The 23,617-nt window shown below is 41.4% G+C and overlaps 1 protein-coding gene across 1 annotated transcript in view; it reads right to left on the bottom strand.

The window, feature by feature from the left end:
- KDR (kinase insert domain receptor) overlaps positions 1–7,490 on the bottom strand; it is a 43,626-nt gene extending 36,136 nt beyond the window's left edge. The window contains exons 1-3 of the mRNA XM_066279400.1: positions 7,115–7,490; positions 3,390–3,483; positions 1,210–1,409 (exon numbers count right to left, since the gene is read on the bottom strand). Coding sequence (XP_066135497.1) covers positions 1,210–1,409; positions 3,390–3,483; positions 7,115–7,445 — 625 coding nt within the window. The 5' untranslated portion in view covers positions 7,446–7,490. The remainder of the gene's footprint in view (positions 1–1,209; positions 1,410–3,389; positions 3,484–7,114) is intronic.
- Positions 7,491–23,617: the final 16,127 nt, after the last annotated feature.

Here is a 23,617-nt window from a genome sequence, read left to right as displayed (position 1 = left end):
GCTCCCAACACTGCCAGATCAAAAGGAGCCAGAAATTGTCGAAGAGCTGACTGAGACTGTCTCTTTCTAGCTCTGCAGAGGGGCGGAGGAGGGCACAGAGGTCTACCTCGGATTGCGACGATCCTGGACAACAAGAGTTCTCGAATATTCTACAGCCCAGAAGTGACATTTGTTATTCTGATACAGTCTCCACTTTTCCACTGTAAGTGGAGATACGCAAGTATGTTTCCCAAAGATGACAAAATTCCTGTTCTGTAAAAGATGCTTCTGGGAAAATAGTCGAACCCATTTTCGCCTACCTCAAATCCTTGGGAATTTAAAGAGGTATATAAATGTTATAAATAAAATGTCTAAAAAGCTCATTTTCACTGAAAAAGAGGTATTTAGTACATCCAAGCAAAATACTATATAACACATTCCTCTAGATTATGATCATCGATATCTCATTAGTCAAATCAAGATTTCACAGGGAAAATTCGGGTAGTTGAAGATTTTTGAAACAACAAAAGAAAGGATAATTTATATAATAAATACTGGACACGTGTAACATTGTATTTTATCTGACACGGATGTTAGATTGGCCTCCACAGTGTCAATCCCAAATTGTAAACTCTAGAAAGATGTGGCCTATTATCCGAGATCTCAGACCACACGAACAATGGAAAACAACACTGTCCTCAAAGGCCCTTCCAGGCAGCACCTTCACTGCACCCGAGTATGGGAATTGTTTATTACAAAGTCTGAGAGGGAAAAGGAACGTCCCTGTGTACAAAAACTCCTGCTTCTGGGGCTGTCTCCCTGTGCATTCTTGAGAAAATCTCTCACTGATCTAGATAACCTATCTCTCCACAGAAACCTCTCCATAATTCACTCTGAATCTTCCTTTTCAAGTATTTCTGAGGTTTTTTTTTCTCAACCATCAGAAGGTTTTATATAAATCTCCACAGCCAATTATGAACACAGATTGTCCCTATAAAAAAGATCAGAATGAAACCAACTGGGCAAAAGAGACGGAGCAGAGCGCAAGCTCCAAACCAAATCAACACGCCGTATTCTCAGACGATGCCTTGGAGAGAAGAGTTTTGTATATTCCTGTTGGCCAAGAGCCTTTAGGGTGAGCCTTTTGTTGTGCTCCGATTTTAATTTGTGCCTATTGTGTTTTATGGCTGGTAAACCAATGTGGGAAATGAATCTCTTTTAACCACTTACCTTGAACGTAGACATAAACAACCGAGGCCACCACCTCCATGTCCTGGTAGAAACACTTGTAGGCTCCCGTATCATTTCCTATCACTTTCGTAATTGTAAGTGTCTTACAGAAGAAGCTGTCACTGCAGTCAGTCACCTCCACTCTTTTCTCAGAGCTACTCTGATTATTGGGCCAGAGCCAGTTCAAGTCCCTCTGTCCCCTGAAAATTAATTCCAGGAAAATATTAACACAAAATGCCATACTATGAGACTGTTTCTATAAAAACAAACAAAAAAAAACTAAGAAGGTCCAGTTCTCAAACTTCTATAGGCTCCTCAACAGAGTCACACGGACTTCTATTAACAATAACAGGTTATATCAACAAATGACAAAATGTCATAGACTTCGCTTCAGCAATCACTTATAGAGATTCCTGTGGTTTTTTATTTTAATTAATTAATTCATACTTTCAACAAATACTTATTAGGTATGTGCTATGTGCCCAACATTACTAAAAACTGGAGCCACAGCAGTGAACAAACCAGACAAAAATCAATGCTGTTATGGAATCTCAGTCTAGTTGGAGGAGACAAGCAATAAAAAAAGTAAATAAAGTAAATAAAGCAGAAAAATTTTAAAAAAGTACTTAAGTTGTATTTTTTTAAACAATAGTGATTAGTACTATAGACAAAATATAGATGATACAAAAATGAAAGGGAAGAGTTCTGGGAGGAAGGGACTTAACGAAGTCGGTCCTATGGACATTGGAAGGAATAGCATTCTGGGCAGATGGAACACAAGTGTAACGGCCTTGGGATGGGTACATATCTGAAGTATTAGTGGAATGACAAGGAAGCATGAATGGCCAGATAAGAGCGATCAAGCAGGAACGTAAGAAGTGAGGTTAGGAAGGAAGGGGGTGCAAATGTTTGAGAGCCTCGTAGAACCTTGTAAGGAGTGCATTAAAACACAGATTGCTTTTATTGCAGCATTTTCTCTACAAAGTCCCAAGGAAGAGAGTCAATGTTAAAAAGAAAGTAACATCATCGACCCTTCTTTCAAAGAACTTGAAATTTCCACAAAGTTGCAGCTACAGTCACGAAGTTACTTTTAACACACTTCATAGCTTTTTCAGAACATAAAAAAAATGTTTACTCAGAGTTCAAAAAGGGAGTATGAAATCTTTGAGGACTTTAAATATTCTTTTTTGTTGAGGGTAAGAGGAAAATCTACTGAGAAATGTATCTTGAAATAGCAAAGCTAGAGAAGCAGCACCTGTTAGTGTGCTTTTTTCCCCCCAAGGGCTGAGTATTAGTGATAATGTACTAGGGTATCCTTTACACTCTGCAGTCTAAAATAGATCTGTGTCATTGTGTTGAACACTTGATACTCAATGATCATAAACAATGGCAATAAGCTGCCCAAGGCTCTTGGTGGCCTTCCAGCACTCTTCTCAGAGGGCAACACTACCTCCACCCATCGTTCTGCCAAAAACACACTGGTCCTGACAAGCTTCTGCACAATCACTACATTAAACCCAAGGGTCTTCTACTTTTCCTACTGGGAAGGGGCTGAAAGGCAAAATTTAAAGGCCTCTTCTTCTTGGCACAGAGGCTGTTTCCCCAGTTAGGAAAAATCAATAATTGCGTGGCTTCTTGCTAGCAAGTGAGAAGAGAGGCATTCCAGAATATCGAGCCAGAGTGTGGAAGTTCATTACCTGTGCAGAACAGGCGCTCAGTAATATGAAGGGCTAAATATTTAACTGTGAATCTAGTCAGAATTTTATCATGAAATAAAGTTCTTGAAAAAAGTTCAACAGGTGCCCAAGAACCACTCTGAGTATTATAAATATGGCCCCATACTTCTTCAACTCTATCCCAAAGGTGTATCCTATCCTCAGTTTCATTTATTCATTCAATATTTATTGAGTGTCTATTATATACTATATGCCAAGTACTATACTGGTTATTGATGTGTGTGTGTTGGCAGAAGGCAGTAGAAAAAAAAATACCAGCAAAATCGGGCAGAATTTTTGGGAGAACACCTTTCTCATTTTTTCATTATTACATCATTTCTGAGAAACCTCACTACTTATAAACAATTACTATAAATCTATTACAATTATGCTGTATGGAAATTATTTTTCACTCAATAACAAGTTACTTAACTTAGGAAATATATATCTAAAATCAATCTTTACCTGCAAGTTATCTGAAGAGTTGTATTAGCCATAATCGTAAGGATGTCTTTTTGTATGCTGAGCCTGGGTGGATCAAAGGAAACAGTAGGCAAACCTAGAAACAAATTAAGTAAATGAATGCAGTTGCCACTGAGTCAGACCCAATAGGAAACACCTTCTATAAACAATGCACACTCCATAACTTTCAAAGACCTCTTCAGAAAATCATTGTATAAAACTGTGAATTTACTTTTCACCATTCCCAGTAAAAGTTCATAAGCTGTGTCATAACAGGAAGAATGGGCAGATGGTCATAAACCAGCACAACAGTTCTGCAATTCATGAAGCTAGGGTGGAGTTCCTGTTTTCCCGCATTGCCAACTTCAAGGTCTTACAAAAGGATATGGGACATTGAAACCAAATGAACCTTCATCTGATGATCTCACTCCCTTGGAAAAGGACCCACTGACATTTCTTATAAAACGTAGGATGCACACATTTGACTAAATTGCTGATTAATGAATACCACTTAGAAAGAGTTCTATATAGTTCATATGTACCCTAAAGGGATTAGGAATATCCATGACCTCGACTCATTTTCCTTTATCCATTTTCTAGTGTACTTCCTCTGGTAACTGAACGGCCAAGTTTGAAAGACTACATTAAAACTAGTTGAGGAGAACTGAGTTAAAGAAAACATTTTCCAATGTCATATAATATGCCTGTTAATATACTTTTTCTCAGAGAATGGGATTAGAAGAAGTGTAATGCTAATGAATTACAGTTGGGGAATCTCAACATAATAATCAAAGCTCCGAGTCCCTACTAGCTTGGAACACAAGAAATCTAACTTTACCTAAAAATACCTTGGGACAAACTCTCCACCATGGGTTAGATTATTCCACAGCAAGAAAACAGTTCTTCATCAACTAAATACAACCAGCGACCAGATGTTGAAAAAGTATCAGAGAAAGAAAAACTGTCCATGATGCTATGGTCTTAACTGATATTCAGATCTTCAAAACACCACCTTAAGACAAGATTAGTGCTTGGTAAGCACCCAAACTTAATATGATTGTTAACTCACCTCAACTAAGTACAAATGACTGTCTAGGCCTAAACTGGCAAAGACTTTGTTGGACAAATAAGGGGGTATTAGCAAATAGGAGAGAGTATGAGTAAACACAGTATGAAAAAATGTTCAGTGCAAATATTCAATGCATTGAATGTATGGATGCCAAGGTGAACAGCTGCAGACAAAATAAGCAACTCATCACACATTCTCACACACTCACTCAAATGTGCAAAATAGGCTACTGATTGATATAACTGTAGATTTGTTGATAAGTAACATAATAAAAAATAGTTTTTAAAATCTGTTAAAACCTGGAAATCAACTTATATCAACAAATCTCAGAAAATAATTGGCATTTGTACCAACTTGTGTTTCAGGCAAAGGTTCTTAGACTTTAGAATGTGTCAGAATATCCCTGGGCCTACAAATCTACATTTTAACAAGCATTTCAGGTGACTTGATCATATGGTCTATGAACCACTCTTGGACAACTATTGATCTTGGATGGTCATATTCGATTAATTAGCACTGCACTTTTCAATATGAAGGAAATAACCACCCCCAAAGTAGACAATAAAGCAAAATGTTTAAAAGCAAAAGAAAAGCCTTTCAATAATGGAATCGCACTTTGTCTAAGAAAAGGAAAATGAAAACAAGTCATTTGGATAAGCATAGATACCAAACTCTACTGAAAAACACTAGAAACATTTCAAAAGCAGTATAACAATCTATTTCACACAATGATCCAAAAGAGAAAGAACCCATTATTTGGGCACATTTATGCGAGAAAAGAGAAATGGTGGCTCTGTCCACCCACTAACAAAATAAGAGATTCTTGAATATCTTCATAAATTATTGCAACAGATTATCTCACACTCTAGATGTACTTTCCTATGTTAGAAAAAAAAAATGTTATTCTTTGTGGAAAGCCAAAACAACACCATGCTATTCTAGAGACATATCAACAACAAAAAACTATATAACAAGGCTATCAAAAATGGTAGCTTTCAGTTCATATCTGTACACCAATGCTCAATTTATTATTATTTTTTTTTGCTCCATTAAGCTTCATTCATTCTCAGTGCAAGTTCAAGTGCTACTACTCTTCAGAAAGTTCTAAATAAATAACTATAAGAAGTACATATGCTACTGCTCAATAAAAAGCCCTTCTATGTTCAAATCCCATAACCAAAATTAATTAATTTGTGCACTGTTACCCTTCCAAAGACAGGAAGGAAAAACAACAGTGCCTCTGTCTCTAAAATTTGATGGCACCAATTATAGTCCAATCCAATTAAGCAAGTCACACACTCCAAAAGGGCAACCTCATCATTATATTCAGTGCAACCCGATTAGTTTACTACTGCTGCGCTATGAAACACCCCAGGCTTTAAAGCAACCCACTTCTTTGTGGGATACAGAACAACCACATGTTCCAGACCTTCATTCTATCCCCATAACAGGGAAGAGAGAGAGAGAGAGAGCTTGTCAGGGACAAATGAATGTCCATGGTGGAGCTGGCCCTGATGAACTAAATCATTAAGAAAATTCAATAACTATAGACAGATGATCTTCTTACTTTATGTGTGTGTCTTTTTTAAAGACCTGATTCTTTTCTATTGATAGAAGGCATTTTTCCCTGAGTTACTTTACCCTTTTCCCATGGTCTCCACCCTCTCGCCTTTCTCGCCCTCCAAAGGGTGCAACTCTGGAAATCAGCTATCTGTGGCTACAGAAAACAGAAAGGGAGGAGAGGTGGGGGAAAGAAGAAGAGAAAAGAGAACTGATTGCATCAAGAGCATATGTGTTCCTAATCTTGAAGGAGATAGATATTTGTTGGCAAGGAGAGTGCTGGGTGGCGCTAAATCTAGGTACCAAGTCCCGCAGTGTTCGTTTTCAGAACGGGAACTTCTGACCATGCGCTTAGGGCAAGGACCAAAGCGCTTGGCTTGGAAAGATGTTGAAATTGTTTTTCAGAGGAAGGTGTCTGTTACTTGGAGACACTTTGGGAAGCTGTCAAAGTCCCGGATCCAAGTCCCGTCCCAATTACCCCCTTCTTTCTGCAAGGAAAGCCGCATCCTGCACCAAGAAGGGAAAAACCGTTTTTCTCCCTCCGGACCCCAGCTCATATGGGGGTGGGGGGTGTATGTGAGTTCGAGCCAAAAGGGAAGAGCAGACCCGGGTCACCGCTCGACTCCTACTGAGGCAGAACCGAGTGCCCTCTGCGATCCCAGCGAGCTGGCTCGCGCTCCCGGCAAGGCTTCCTTCTCCGCGCCGGGCGAGGATGGTGCGAGCAGCGGCACAGCGTTCCACCGCCCGGTCCCGCCCGCGGGGGCCCCTCCCGCCTGCCGGCCTGGGGCGCCTTCCCACCCCCGCCTCCGGAGAGCCCCAGGGTGCCTCGGGTCCGCCGGGCACGGCCCAGCAGAGGCCCCTGTCCGAGTCGTGAACAGGGAACAGGGATCAGGTGACTACCAACTCGCCAGGTAATCTTGGGCTAGTAGCTGAGCCTCAGTTTCCTCGCTGGCAAATGAAAGAACACACAGTGTCAGGTCACTTTCAACCCCGCAGCTCTACGATTCCGAGTTAGATCCCGCCTGCAGGTCCTCTCCGCATCCCCATCTCTCCCCGGCCCCGACCTCTCCGCCTTCCTTCTGGGAGGTGGGCTCCTTACCCACAGAGGCGGCCCGGGTCTCCGCGCAGAGCCACAGAGCGATGGCCAGCAGCGCCTTGCGCTCCATCCTGCCCCTCACGCCGGGCACGGTGCCCGGAACTCGAGCCCGGGTTCTTTCTGCCCGGGCCGGCCCCGCAAAGAGGGAGTGGAGGTGGAACGCGCGCTGCAGCGCAGGACTCCGGGTCGCGCAGGGCGAGGGCGCCTCGGCTCCCGGCGCGGCTGCGAAGGCGTCTGAGGGTCCCGGCAGGAGAGGATGTCCCGGCTGCGGGACAGCTCTGGACTTTTTGTACCGCGCGAGTGATGCCCGCGCGGGCAGAGGGGACGCAACCATACAAGCCTCTCTCGCCCGGGGTCCCGGGACTCAGTGCAGGGGGGGAGCGCGGCCGCAACTCTTCAGCCCGGGGGCGGGGCGGGGCGGGGCCGGGGCGGGGCTCCCACGCCTGCTGCCGGCCCCGCCCCGCCGACGGTGCCCAGCCTGGATCGCAGGCTCCCGAAGCCCATTATATCTTATCCCTCCGCTTGGCCAGGAACCTCTCCTGGCCCCGAGTCGCTGGAGGGAGACGTCTCAGGCGCAACCAGCCTGTTTCTGGTAGGAATAAAATGCAGCTCGTAACAGGTTCTGAGCTACTCCGAGGTTCAATGGGTTGCTGAATCACCGAGATGTTGGGGAGCAGTGCTGGGAGCTCACACTCTTGTTGAGCTCAACACCATGGCCTTCGGGACGCGCGCCCAAGTTTGGGACGGTCTTCGTCACCACGCGAGCCTCGAGTGGCTGGGGGACAGGTTGAGGATGCGCAGCAGGTTGAAGCCACTAGGGAGAAGCGGACGCTGAGCGAAGCGAACGCAGGGGCGCAGTCTGCCCGTGACTGCGGCCAGCGCGGGTGTTTGGTTGGCCAGCACAGTCGTACAGTAAAAATCCGAATCTGAATGCCTTTAGCGACTACAGGTACTTGCTCGGTTCTCCAACGTTCCCGCTATTTCTCTTCTACCTGGAGGCTTCAACTGTTTTTAAGTTACCTGCCTAACAGTTACCTGCCTAGCCGGCATTTAAATTTGACACACACACACACACACGCACACACACACACACACACCCCTTCCATTATGTTGCTTTCGTCGAAAACCTAGAGGTACCAGGGCTGTGGCGGACAGGTAAAGGGCTTGAGGGTCACCCGCCCCGCCCCGTGGGGCTTTCCTTGAGAAAGGACTTTTGTGCACCATGCCACCCTACAAGGAGCCACTAGTGTGACACTTCTTAGGTCTTAGGCCAGGCCCCTTTTCAAAGCACAGCTTCCAGACAAGAGTGCCTTAGGCAGAGGGGACTGAGGCCCAGCTGCCAGCTTCTCTGGAGAAGCAGTGAAGCAGGAGCTCCCAGCCCCTGGGCATCCAGAACAGTGTGGGCCAAACCTCACAACCCTCTCCGCATGTGTAGACTCCTTGTGGCGCTATTAGGTAGAAAACTCAAGATTCCTTTCTAACCACAGGTGTTCCTTCTTTTCTTCTCTCCATTTCTCCCCACATGTGGAGAATGACATCAGATGTCTTCTAACCTCATTAAATACGGATCTTCCAGATCACTGTCTCCTACTTCTCAGGTGTTTTTGAATGACAAAAGGACAGTCCTTCCCGGAGAGGAAGAGGTAGAATTATTATTTCTAACTAGTCCAAACCTCTCCTACTGAAATACACAATTAATGTAAACTATTGCTTTTGTTTCACTATTTTAAAAAATATTTTACTGTAATAACTCTCCTACTTTGACAGGTTAACAATCGAAATACTTTAACCCTGAAATATAACGCATGTATATCGTTAAATTTTTTTTAATATAAAAAGGGTTAGAATGAAAAGCCTTTCCTTAGGCAGAAGCAAGCATTTTTACCTTTCCTTTTTTTTTTTTCTAAGCAAATTCTATGCATGTGTAAGTATAGCTATATCATTCTCCTCTGTCCACAAAGAGTAGTCTTGGTATAAATACTGTTTGTGTGTTGGCTTTTTTCACTTTAAAATATAACTTGTGGTCTGACCAGGCGGTGGCGCAGTGGATAGAGTATCGGACTGGGATGCGGAAGAACCCAGGTTCGAGACCCTGAGGTCGCCAGCTTGAGCGCGGGCTCATCTGGCTTGAGGGGAAAAAAAAGCTCATCACCTTGGACCCAAGGTCTCTGGCTTGAGCAAGGGGTTACTCGGTCTGCTGAAGGCCCGTGGTCAAGGCACATATGAGAAAGCAATCAATGAACAACTAAGGTGTCACAACGAAAAGCTGATGATTGATGCTTCTCATCTCTCTCCGTTCCTGTCTGTCCCTATCTATCCCTCTCTCTGACTCTCTCTCTGTTCCTGTAAAAAACAAAAATTAAAATAAAATAAAATATAACTTCTGGGTCATTCTACATCAACCCTCAGCCCCCATCTTGTTATTTTTAATAGAGGCATGGTTTTCACTATATACATGTGCTAATATCTAATCTATGAGTTATTTATTTGTCAGGGGCAGGAGTATCCTTAAAGAAACTCCTCGCTTCCTGCTAGTAAACTTAGCAAAGAAAACAGGATGGGCTCTGGCAAATTTGGATGAGGGGGAGAAAGATGGAACCTGATTTGGAGAAGACAACTTTTCTCCATCTCTATCTCCGAACAATTCTTCTCCCTGCCTTATTTACAAATCATGACACTTCCTTTTCCACGTCTCACTTAAGAAGATAGTGTCTCCTCCGAATGCAAACCAGAACCTGCAGGCCATGGTAATAGCCCCCTTTAGAAGTCTTGGAAGGAAATGATGTGTCTTTGATGGCCGCAAGACCAGAATTTGGCAGGGTCTCAATGAAATCAGTCTACCACAGTCCCTCCCACACAGCATTCAGAAGTGCCTTATGTTCAGGAAAAATGACAAAGTCTGTTTAAAAAACAGAAAACAAAACAAACAGAAAAACCTGTTCCATATTCAACACCCTTCCTTATCAGACACCACTACAGAGGAGTGATTTTATGAGTTAATCTGTCAGTACACATATGACCACCAGCTATCAAAGTGCACAAGTGTGTTCAATGCTCCATAGATGGTACTCAGACACATTGGGGTGTGGGGGGGTGAGAACAGTGTGGTGCTGGGTTGACAGACTCTAGGGCCACACTGCCTGGGCTTGACTCTCAGATTAACCCCTTACTATCCATGTGGTCTCCAATTACTTACTGGTTGCATATCTATAAAAAAAAACACAAAAAATTATAAATAGTGCTTTTCAATAGAGTTTTTGCAACAATTAAGTGATTTAGTGCACGTAAGGCACTTAGACTGGACCTATCATCTGGTAAGCACAGATGCCTAGCGCACATTAAGTACCCTATACACATTAAGAAGTATTCTGCAGAGTTACACTGCAATGCATGGTCTCCATCCTGCTGCCATGACCGAGACTGCTAATAAGGCTCCTTCATTCCACAACAGTTTTTGAGCACCTACTATGTGCTAGGCACTGTATTAAGAACTGAGGTTACAATGGTAAAAACAAAGGCAATGAGAGCATAAATGAGCAGTCTTCACAATAGCTCTGCTCAGGGCTTTATGTACACAAAATATGCATTGTTCATCTCACCAGAGCACACTGCACAAATTACACTCTGTAATCTGGTTCCATTGCCAGCAATATTTTGGACTTCAGATCTTAAAGAGTAAATATGAAAGTGAGCAAAGGTTAATAATTGTGGAAGTTGAAATATGAGTACATAAGGGTTTATTTTTACTATTCTGTCTACTTTTACATGCTTTTCCATGATAAAATTTTTTTTTTGTTTTCAGAAACCCTAATTAAAGTGATGCCTGGTCTAGTATAATACCTCACCTCTGGGAAATGATTGAAGCAGAGAGGCTGGTGGATGAGAACTGGCACTTTTGACTTCATACATTTTTATAACATTTTGTCAAAACAAGAACTGTTACTTTTACAAAAACGTATAAATCAAGATCAACTCTGTCTTCTAGTGGCTGCTACATTTTCCAATATTGCCGTTTGTTGATTACATAATCCCCTGACACTTTCTCTTTTTTTCATGTTTACTTCATTTAGTGTTTTCAATATTTATTTATGCTGTAACTTACCAGAACCCACGACTACCTTGCCAGATGTGGGCTAAACTCCGTAGCTGGTGTGTACTCACGACTATCATGCGTTAAGAGATTATGAGCATACCCTTTCTTTCTCATCATCCACATTCCTTACATGCCCACGTTTGCTTTACTCTCTGTGTGATTTATATTTTTAACTTAAACTTAAAATGGATCTGTATGTTCAAGGAAAAGAAGGCTACATCGCCACGAAGTCGGGCTTGCCTTGGGTGTGTCTATCGGTGTTTGGTTTTATATATAAAGTCTTACGTTCTAATAAATATGAAACAAACTCTCCGTCCTTTTTTTGAAGCAGATGAGACAGAGCTTCATCACTTCCACCTGCAAAGGAGAAATCTCTGTTACTAGAAATATGTATGCCCAGGTGCTCTCCTACACACTCTCCCATATAGTTTCTTGTTGTGTCTCACAGAAGGACAAATAGAACAAGTTTTAAATGTGGGAAGCATGCAGGGAATTTAAGTAATTAACTAGAAATCCACCCTCTACCGGGAAAGTATGTTAGAAAGTGAGAGTAGCCAACACTCACTGAGCATGTCCTTTGAGGGGGTGCTGTTCATGAGTGCTTCCCTTCACCCCTTCCCTCATTCTACAGCATCCCGTGAGGGCAGGGAGCACTGTGAGCACTTCTTAGTGAGGAAGAGGGTAAGGAAAAGAAATGATCTCTTCTTGATTTAAGTGAACGTTCCTTTGCCTTCTTAAAAGTCTTGCGAAATAAAAAGTTGTTTTATCTGTTTTTGAACAGTTAATGTATAGTTTTCTCTCCATTAATTAATGACATGATCCTAATGAAGACACTTTGTTTTTTAAAAATAGTAATAATACTAATAATAATAAGTAGATTTTATGTGCCAGGTACTTTTTTTTTTTGGATTATCTTATTTTAATGTTCACAGTGACTCGAAGAAGATACAGTAATTATTCTCATGGGGGACTGGGGCGAGATGAGGTTTACAAAGTAAGTGGTGGAATCAGCAAAGAAGGTACAAAACATTCCAGACAGACCCCACTGGCACATACAGTTTCTTGTTGAAGACTTGTCTCTTTCAGAGGAGGAGGCTGAGTGAATTGACGCCATCAGCTTCCTCAGCCTCTTTCACTTTCCTAGGTGGATGGGAGATCAAGTCACTCAGGAGACTCACGCTGGGCCAAATGCCCAAGGAAGAATGAAAGGCAGGTCATTAGATCTCCCCTCCCCCCACCCCGGGAATCCCAACCCGACTGGATCTTCACCTTCCACCCAACCCCTACAGTGCTGATCTTTTCCTCTGAAGAAAAGCAATTGCTCCTCTGCACGTAATTACTTGGGCATTCGGGGGATTTCTTTTCTGCCAGGATTAATTTTTGTCCTTTATTTTTCTGAAAAACTTGAATTCATCTTTCAATCTCCAGCTCAATGCCCTTCCCAAGTGATATGTTTTAGCTTTTTTTTTTTTTTTTTTTTCCTTTTTCTGAAGCTGGAAACGGGGAGAGACAGTCAGACAGACTCCCGCATGCGCCCGACCGGGATCCACCCGGCACGCCCACCAGGGGCGAAGCTCTGCCCACCAGGGGACGATGTTCTGCCCCACCCTGGGCGTCGCCATGTTGCGACCAGAGCCACTCTAGCGCCTGGGGCAGAGGCCACAGAGCCATACCCCAGCGCCCGGGCCATCTCTGCTCCAATGGAGCCTTGGCTGCGGGAGGGGAAGAGAGAGACAGAGAGGAAGGCGCGGCGGAGGGGTGGAGAAGCAAATGTGCGCTTCTCCTGTGTGCCCTGGCTGGGAATCGAACCCGGGTCCTCCGCACGCTAGGCCGACGCTCTACCACTGAGCCAACCGGCCAGGGCCTGCTTTAGCTTTTTAATCAGCTGTCTTCTTCAAGTAAGACCCTTTCAGAAGAAATAGGCAGATATTTTAAACCTTACCTGAGTAGGTAATTGGGTTTAGAAGGACAGTTGTTAAGTTATAAAAAGAGTGGTGAAATGCATGCTAATGATGCTTATTTAATAAAATGTATTTTGTATGCTATAGACTTAGTGTGATATGTCTAATTAAATACAGCTATTATCAAAGAGACTGGGGGGTTAAAAATGTTTGTGCTAGCTATGTATCATGTACTTTACATGACCATTCTTAAATTGACATTTAGATCATTGTTGTACTGTTACACATTTAATAAATATATCCAGAACTGTAATGAATTTATACTTTATCCTAGAAAAATTAATATGTGTTATTTTGTTATTGATAGAGCTAGGAAATGACTTTTCTTTTTTTATATACACATAGCATTTATACAATATAATAGATGATATATGATAATATAGTCATATGTTTATATGAATGATTTTCCCTCAAAAGACAAAATTAGGTCAAATTATTTGTGTTTTCAGTGCCTAACAGTCTCTGTGGATACTCAGTTCTAAAGACATTGATGAATTTCAAATAATTTTTGTCATTTCCCTTTCTTCTGCTCTTTCCTTCCTCTCCGCCTCCTCCATCTTCCCAGAGTCATATGCCTCTTGAGTATCCACCCCAATTGTCTTTACAGAGAGCAATTTGTTGAAATAAATAGAACTATAGAAAAGCAACACAGACATAGAGTGAAAGAGTCCTTAATTTGCTAAGCAGTGTTGATTTTGATTTTGAGTAAATGAAAGGAGAAGAAAAAGAGCATTTGTAAGATTTGCATGTGCTATACAAGAAATGTGTGACTTGACCTTCAGGTCTGTGCCTTTTACAGATTGTAAGCATTTTCCAATGAATTAATACTATCTCCCCTCTTAAAACCTTATCATCTCTCCCAAGAACCAAATAATGAAAAAAGAAAAATGCTCATTTCCAAGCAAATTGTTACCAGTCACTCATCTCTCACAGAAAGATATATATACATTTCTAGCTCAGTTGTATTCATTTGCAGTGTTTTTCACATTTATACATAATAAAGGTAGTGTTCCCCAGTAATGGGTTTCACCAGCATTGCTAGGCAATGACAGCAGAAAAGTTTTATGCATTTTGTATATAAATTTAGTCTCCAGAGTTTCCAAAACATTGGTGAGTAAGTCCCCTGAGGCACAAATAAAACCTTTCTCTCTGGGAGTGTTTCTAAACATTTATTTCTAATACTTCACTACATTGGAGCACATAATAAAACCAAATAAAACAATTCACTAAAGAACACCTCACACAGAGAAATTTATAAATAAAATGAAACCTACAACTTCAGATCTCACTGATAATCATCCAAAAATTGGTCAGGCTGGATATAGGCAGATGAAAAGCCAGAGGGGAGTCATTTCATGCATCTGACCACATAATATCAATAGAAGTTCCAGATGTGGAGAAAATGAGTCCAGTAACAAAGCAACACATCGAAAATATTAAACAATAAAATTGGCCTTTGGACTGTATACAAAAACACATTTCCTTGTCTAAGAAACCTTGTCCTTGCTTCTCCCTAAATCTACCTAGTTGTCTGTTACTTTTACCTTTCCTTCATCAGAAAATGTCTTGAAAGGGAAGTCCTCCTCCTTCACCTTGTCTCCTCAAATACAATAGCTTCTTCCAGTCTTGACTGTCCAGTGTCTCTATAACTTGCATCCCATTGTCCACCCTTCTTGAAGCTCAATCTCTGCTTAATACTCATAACGCTGAACCACATACCTATTTGGCCAGTGCCCTTCAGTGGCTTAAGATTCTTTACTCAACCCTAAACATAGGGAAAGAAGACATTCTTTGTCTTCTTTCATGATTTTCTTGAGAATCTCATTCTCCTTTGTGTCTCCAACCATCTTCTTTGTAGGGATAACTGGCAAAATTGTGCTTTTCAGTTCTGACTTCCTACCATAGCTCCAGACTCTAATCTGCCACCCTTCCTGGACATCTCCATGCGTATGTTCCACCAATCTCTTAAGTTCAAAGTGTCTCCAACGAGACTCTGTGTATGTTCCACCAATCTCTTAAGTTCAAAGTGTCTCCAACGAGACTCTGTTTTTTCACTTGTACACTGGCTCCTTTAGCCTTCTCATCCACAGAGTCCTTCTAGATGCTTATCCTCCACACCTTCCTGCCCTGTTATTCTCCAGCCTTTTACCTTCCACCTAAATCCAATCTTGTGTGCACTGTTTACATCTCTCGTAACCACTCCCTATTTTCATTCTTCAGTCTGCCTCCATTCATGACCATTTTGCCTTTGTCCTGGAATGATATTTTGATTTCTCTATCACTCTGTTGCCAAAGTTATCTCCTTAAAACACGAGGTTCATCCTAAGGCTTCATTCTTTGCCCATGTCCCGATTGTCCAGCTTAGCTTCCAGTATACCATATGGATGCTCAATATTCCAGCTGTATAGGATCCACTGCCACTTACAGAAAATGCTTTATACTCTCTTGTCTCAGGCTCCATGTATTTTTTTTTTAGAATGTACTTTATTCCCATACCTGCCTAGAAGAAGCTGGCCTTCCTTTGAAACCAGGCCTTAAGACATCTCCTCCCTCTTCACCCTCCCACTCTACCCATTTGAATTACTCCTTCACTGATACAACAATCAGGATTCCTCGGGGCTTAAGCAACAGAAAAACCAACTCGAGTTGGTTTAAATGTATAAGACCATGCTGCTGTACGTTATAGGCTGGCTTCATCTAGTTTGGTCAGAACCACATTGTATAATCCTGTTATTTCTCTCTGTGATCTTCTCAATCTGGCCCTCGGGCTCTCTTCATAGTACAAAATGAATGGCTGTCCATCCTGACACCACACTGTCCAAAGCAAGAGGAAACCCTTTGCCAGAAGCTCTTGAGGAATAATGAAGAAGACTTTTTGTCTTTAGCAAACATTTTTCATCTCATTTGCTTATTCCGACATCAATTACCAGAGTGCAGTGACGTAGTCTGTTCTGGCTGCTGTAGTGAGACCCTGCAGACGGGGTGACTGATAACAAACAGAAGAGTATTTCTCACAGTTCTGGAGCCTGGGAGTCTGAGATCAGGGTGCCAGTGTGGTCAAGTTAGGGCCCTCTTCTGCAGATTTCTCCTTGTATTCTCAGATGGCCAAAGAAGCTGGGGAGCTCTGTTGGGTCTCTTTCATAAAAGCACTAATCCCATTCATGAGCCTTTACCCTCATGACCTAAGCATCTTCCGAAGGCGCTACCTACCATGACCATCACTTTTTGATTTCAACTTATGAATAGGGGTGTGGAGACAGACACAAACATTCAGACCATAGAGCAGGCAGGAATGATGCCATTACATTAATTTGGGCATGCATGTCTGTCTTTCTCATTATATAGTGAGTTAGAAAGCAGGTTCAGTGTAGTTTTCATAATGATTTTTCCTAAACTTCCAGTTACCTGAGGGCAAGTTTTTTTTTTTTCATTCTTCCTCTGAAATACTTCCTCTTCATCTACTGGTATCATTATAACAATAACTAACATTTTTTGGGTTACCATGTGACGGGCCCTGTTGTAAGCATTTTACATGTGTTTACTCCCTTTATCTTCACCACCAACCTATAAAGGATGAACTATTATTATTCTCATTTGATAGATGTGGAAACTAAGGATTAGAGTGTAAGTAACTTGCCCCAGGCCATGTAGCTTTCCGTGGGGTGGGGCCAGGATTTGAGCGAATACTCTAAAGCAGACTCTTACGTTGATTCATCTCTCTGTAAAATACACTTCCTGGTAAAAAAAAAAAAAAATCTAAAAAACTACTTTTTGTCCTTCAGCCCTCTCATTCAGAGCATCACTCAGTCTTTACTAACATCTGTTATTTCTACTTTGTTCTTATATTAAACCAGCATCCAAGTTCTGACCATCTCTTGGCTAGACTTCTAGAATCATATATTTGAGAATTAGTCAATCTCATAACTTCAGCCAAAACTATCCTCCTGTCCCCAATATTTTGCTTCCTGACCTGATCTCCAATATCAAATGTTTAATGTCTTTCAGCTCATAATCATAAGAGAACAAAAGTATAAGAAACAAACGTTGGGTAATAATCGGAGTTGTTCCTGACAATAATTCTTATGGGACAGTGTGTCCATTGACTCCTTGATGTTGCTTTTTCTGAGATGAACTCTTAGAACTGTAGGGCCCCTCAAGAGATTATACAAACTAGTCTCCTGTTTTCAGTCAACAAGTCATTAGCCACTAAAGACAAATCATGATTATTTACATCTTGAAAAAGTATTGAGAAGATTCTCTACAACCACACTTGGCAACTGTAAAGCCAGAAGCCAGGGCCAGGGCCACCATCAGAGCAGCCTGGCCAGTGCAGGTTCGCATTGGATTCGGACAGTCAGTAAAGAAACAATGGAGCCAAACACTGATAGGCCATTTTCTTTAATTCTAGCTTGCACCCGGCGGGCAAGTAAAAATACACACTGGGCTCCAAAACCCACTCACATTCAGTGCTCACAAAGCCACTGACTTATCCGAGTTTCCTAGAATCAAAGGTTTCTAGCTCACCAGCCTTATTCACCTCTGTTCCCCATCTCCTTCCTTCTCCAGCGTCAAACTGCACAAACTGGTATCTCACTCAGCACTCCGCCATCTTGGCTGCTTCTCCTGGCCACATGACCTCTTTCTGCTCTCTGTTCTGCTCCCTCTGCTCTCTCATGCTAATCATCCCAGGAACCAAGAGTGCAAGCTCTCGTTCTGCCCCCCATTTTATAGTGTAGAAATTCAAACCTTTAATCCAATATACAAAACAGGGAAGTCTCTAATACAAAGACACTTCTCTGAGGCATGATTGGATTGTACCGCCCCACATCAAAATGGGGTGGGAAAGGCCTAATCCCAAAACCAAGCCCCAGGCTACAAGGATTCTACCTGCCCACAGAGACACACATTAATATCACCTGGGCAGCAGCCTCCTTGTGGGCAGCGCAGTCTTTAACAAAGTGAGCATAATATATTTTATCTGCCCAACAGCAACATAGAATTTTTTCTAGCATGTGACTGCCACAGAGTCCTCCCAAAATGTCAACACTATGAGGTTTTGTCCCACACTCTGTGCTCAGAAACCTACTGTAATGCCAGAGATTCGTCCCTAAGTACAGGTGGCAAACTACTGAGCAATCCTTATTCACTCAGCAAATTGTTCGTTTTCTTTTCAGTAACAAGGTAATTACAACATATCTATGAAAACACAAGAATTTTAGATGTTTAAAAGGTATTACCTATGAACTAGATGTACTGGACTGTTCTTGTTTTTTATTAGAGGGTTTATTAGGCATTTATTATTTTATTTTTATTTTAAAGTTATTTTATTATTTTATTTATTAATTAGAAAATTTATTTATCAGTGTTAAGCCAGTGGTACTCACTCCTGGATATACATTAAAATCTCCTGAGTCTAGGGAGTTTTGAAAAAATACTGGTACCCGGCAGTATCCTACATCAATTAAATCTGAATCTCTGGGAGGAAAACCTGACCAACAGGTGTGTGTGTGTATGTGTGTGTGTGTGTGTTTTAATGTAACTCTAACCACATTAAACTCTTGTTAAACTCTTGTTCATAAGAATAAAAAGATATTTTCAAAACAGAGAAATAAAAAACACTCATTATAACTTCAAGACTATTTTATCCATTCTGTACTATAGTCGCTGTGAGCTTTCTAAAGAATATGAAAAATATGTGAGAAATTTTAAAAGTATAACTCATAAGAACAAAGTAATTTACTTTTAGCATACTCAAAATTATTTTAAAACAGTTATAAATATTCTTCAACCAAAAAAAATATCTTTAATGTGAGGAGTGCATTTTAATGTATTTGACATGATACAGGAGGAGTCTTTCAAAAGAACACCTACAATGTAAAAAGGTCTTATAACCAGAGAGGGAGTGGGTGGGGGCAAGTGGAAGAGGGTAGAGGCGGTAAATGGTGATAGAAGGAAACTTGAGCCGAGGTGCTGAACACACACTACCCTATACAGATGATATATTATGGAGCTGTACACTTGAAACCTATATAATTTTATTAACCAGTATCACCCAAGAAATTTAACAAAATATAAAGGTCTTATAGCAACCTCTAGTACTTCAAATGACAATTTCATATTTATAGCATAAAATGTTTCTATCTACTGCTGAAGAAAATGTCAAGGCAATAAGAGTCTGAAGTCAACAGTTTGGTAACAGCAATTCATTTTGATAGAAAGATTTATAGCTTCCCAGGCCTTAGCCTCAAATAGAAGATAAGCTTTTATGTTTATTGAAACAACTCTCCCATTTTTTTCTGAGTTATGCGTTTTGTTAAGTGCCATTTCAGATGAAGGAACTGCTTGGGGGAGGCTTGGAAGGAGGAAGACACCAAAATTGAATTTCAAGAAAGATGAATCATTTAAATCAGTTTCTCTGATCTAGAAACACTGCTGAAATCAATGTAGTACATGATTTTGTCTTTCACCCTTTCTAGCGCCCAAAGTCAAAAACCAATTCCAACGAAATGAAGTAACATGTAAAGCTAGCGCATACATCTAGTTACAAGAATTCTTCACAGTCCAAAATGAGGATCCCAGAACTACAACCATTCTTAAAATTCTTTATAAGCTTTTATTTCTAAAAGTTTGTAAATGTCTGTATATATTTATTTGTGTACAGAAAATAAACTAAAAACATACACATCAGAATTTAACCGTGATCATTCCTTGCTGAGAGAAATACGGATGACTTAAATTTTCTGCATCATAAATTTTTATATATATATGCAGAAACAAATTCTTGAAAGGCACCCATGAAACTTAAAAATAATTACTTTGAAGGATCAACAATGGGAGGATAGAAGAGATTTCATTTATTACTCAATATTCACGTTTTTGAGTATTTTAATTGATAACTTATATTTTAAACTTTAATAAACATGTGTTAATAAATTTTGAATTTTTAGAAAGCTATTAAAGGCCATATTCAACACTTTCATTTGCCCAGTTGAGTAAGAAAAAGTGAACTGGGCTTGGTCTTCTCTCTCCTGCTTAGAGAGCATGGAGTAGTTATAATTCTCCCTGCTTCCTCGTGCGTTTTATGGTGGCACTAAAACAGGATCTTGACCTATGAGAAGTCAAAAGTTCTCAATAATAATTTATGGTAAAAGTTAAAATGTATTAAGCTCTTGCTGTAGAAAACATTCTCTTATATATTATCTCATTTTCTCTTCAAAATAATCCTATGAGGCTCAGAAAATGTAAGCATTTTTGACAGCCCACATCACTAAGAAATGAAAGAGTCAGGATTAAGTCTACATTTTCTAACCTCACAAATCAGTGCCCTAAAATGGAAAGAAAATTGTGAAGCAATCAGGAAATTTGAACAATAAGTGGATACCAGTCTAAGTGGATAATATTTCTGCTGACATAATTCTCTTAAAAACTGGCCCTGGCCGGTTGGCTCAGCGGTAGAGCGTCGGCCTAGCGTGCGGAGGACCCGGGTTTGATTTCCGGCCAGGGCACACAGGAGAAGCGCCCATTTGCTTCTCCACCCCTCCGCCGCGCTTTCCTCTCTGTCTCTCTCTTCCCCTCCCGCAGCCAAGGCTCCATTGGAGCAAAGATGGCCCGGGCGCTGGGGATGGCTCTGTGGCCTCTACCTCAGGCGCTAGAGTGGCTCTGGTCGCAACATGGCCACGCCCAGGATGGGCAGAGCATCGCCCCCTGGTGGGCAGAGCGTCGCCCCTGGTGGGCGTGCCGGGTGGATCCCGGTCGGGCGCATGCGGGAGTCTGTCTGACTGTCTCTCCCCATTTCCAGCTTCAGAAAAATGAAAAAAAAAATAATAATAATAGTAATAATAATTCTCTTAAAAACTTTGTAGTTCTACAATTCTTCTTGATATTCACTCTATTAGTCAAAACCCACATCCACAAATCTTTTTGAGATACGTATTTCTCCACCTTAGGGTTCTGCTGAGATTGCTGGAAGCACGATAGCCTTGAAGTTTCTCAGAAGTCCAAGTGTTTGACTAAATAAGCTCTGAGACAATATCTGAGAGCTTTCTGCTAAACTTTCTGCTTCCAGCATCCAATATTTTCCTTTATAACTATACTCAAATTCATCAATATTCTTTCCTTTATATCATTTCTTCTACATTTACATATATTAATGGCTTAAAAAAAATTTTTAAAGCAATACTTTTTTAAAAATTTCTTAAAAATTTTACTTACTGATTTTAGAGGGAAGATAGAGAGAGAGATGGAGGAGCAGCTAGAAGCTTCAACTCGTAATAGTTGCTTCTTGTATGTGCCTTAACCTGGCAAGCCCCAGAGTTTCAAACCAGCAACCTCAGTATACCAGGTCAACACTTTATCCACTGTGCCTCCACAGGTCAGGCCAAGGCTTAGTAAAATTCTATATGAAGAAGTTCTGGCCTGACCAGGCTGTGGTGCAGTGGATAGAGTGTGGAATTAAGAGAGGACCCAAATTCAAAACCCCAAGGTTGCCAGCTTGAGTGTGGGCTCATCTGGTTTGAGCAAGGCTCACTGGCTTGAACCCAAGGTCGCTGGCTTGAGCAAGGGGTCATTCGGTCTGCTGTAGCCCCCCTTCCCCCCCCCCCCCGTCAAGGCACATATGAGAAAGCAATCAATGAACAACTAAGGTGCCGCAACAAAGAATTGATGCTTCTCATCTCTCTCCCTTCCTTCTGTCTATCTCTCTCTCTCTGTCCTCTCTGTCTCTGTCACACATATATACAAAAAAAGAAGTTTTGATATACAGGGTTTGGTCCATATATTTTTTTATTTTACATCAATTGATTGATTGCATTTAAAAATAATTTTTAATCAAGAGAGAGAGAGAGAGGCCCTGGCCGGTTGGCTCAGTGGTAGAGCGTCAGCCTGGCGTGCAGAAGTCCTGGGTTCGATTCCTGGCCAGGGCACACAGGAGAAGCACCCATCTGCTTCTCCACCCCTCCCCCTCTCCTTCCTCTCTGTCTCTCTCTTCCCCTTCCGCAGCCAAGGCTCCATTGGAGCAAAGATGGCCCGGGCGCTGGCAATGGCTCCTTGGCCTCTTCCCCAGGAGCTAGAGTGGCTCTGGTCGCGACAGAGCGACACCCCGGAGGGGCAGAGCATCGCCCCCTGGTGGGCAGAGCGTTGCCCCTGGTGGGCGTGCCAGGTGGATCCCGGTTGGGCGCATGCGGGAGTCTGTCTGACTGTCTCTCCCCATTTCCAGCTTCAGAAAAATACAAAGAGAGAGAGAGAGAGAGAAAGAGAGGGAGGGAAGAAGGGAGAGAGATGAGTATAAATTTGTAGTTGCAGCACTTCAGTTGTTTATTGATTGTTTTTCATACATGCTTTGATGGGGGTAAGGGGGCTCCAGCCAAACCAGTGACCCCTTGCTCAAGCCAGCGACCTTGGGCTTTAAGCCAGCAACCTTTGGCCTCAAGCCAGTCATGGGATCATGCATATCAATGATCCTACACTCAAGCTAGCAACCTCTCATTCAAGCTGGTGAGACTACGCTCAACCTGAGACCTTGGTATCCCAGGTCAATGCTCTAGCCACTGATCCACCACCAGTCAGGCTGCATTTTTAAAAATTGATGCCTGTTCAACTCTGCAGCATAAGGCCTTTCTTCATAATGAGATCTTTAATAACTATCCCCATGACTGAAAAGGGGAGGGAAACCTTCAACATATATTCCACATAACTGTAAAAAGGGGAAAATCCTCAAATAGTGTATATATATTGGGAATTCACATTAGCTTACATGTATAGGCTGCCATTACTACTTTTTAAATCAGATTTCTATAGGTTAAAATCTGTAGTATTTAGTTTCATATGAACTGTCCTAAAAACATTTTCCTTTTCCCAGTTCTGTGTGTAAGCAGAATCTCAGTTCTGCTGAGATTTTAACAATTTTAACCATGCTGAGCCACAATTTTATCTATTTTATTTTACTTTATTTTTTTGTCTTATTGTATTAAAACAATTAACATGAGACCTAACTTTTTAATAGATGTTTAAGTGTAAAACAGAACACTATTATCTATGAGGACAATATTGTATAGCATATCTCTGAAAAGTATTCATTTTGCATAACTGATATGTATTTTACCAAACATTTAAAGAAGAATTAACTCCAATCCTTCCCAAACTATTCCAAAACATTGAAAAAGAGAAGACACTTCCAAATCCATTTTATGATGCCAGTATTACCGTGATACCAAAACCTGACAAAAGACACCACAAGAAAAGAAAACTACAGTCCATTATTCTTGATGAATATTAAGGCCCAAATCTTTAACAAAATACTGGCAAACCAAATGCAACAGCATTAAAAAGATAATACCATGATCTAGTGATATTTATCCCTGGAGGCAAGGATGTTTTAGCATATGAAAATCAACTATTATGATACACCAGAATGAAGGATAAAAGTAATATGATCATCTCTTTAATATTATTTAG

The sequence above is a fragment of the Saccopteryx bilineata genome, chromosome 5, assembly GCF_036850765.1.
Source record: "Saccopteryx bilineata isolate mSacBil1 chromosome 5, mSacBil1_pri_phased_curated, whole genome shotgun sequence".
Classification (NCBI taxonomy): Eukaryota; Metazoa; Chordata; class Mammalia; order Chiroptera; family Emballonuridae; genus Saccopteryx; species Saccopteryx bilineata.
Note: the sequence above shows the minus strand (reverse complement) of the source record. Positions and strands in the feature narration are given on the sequence as shown.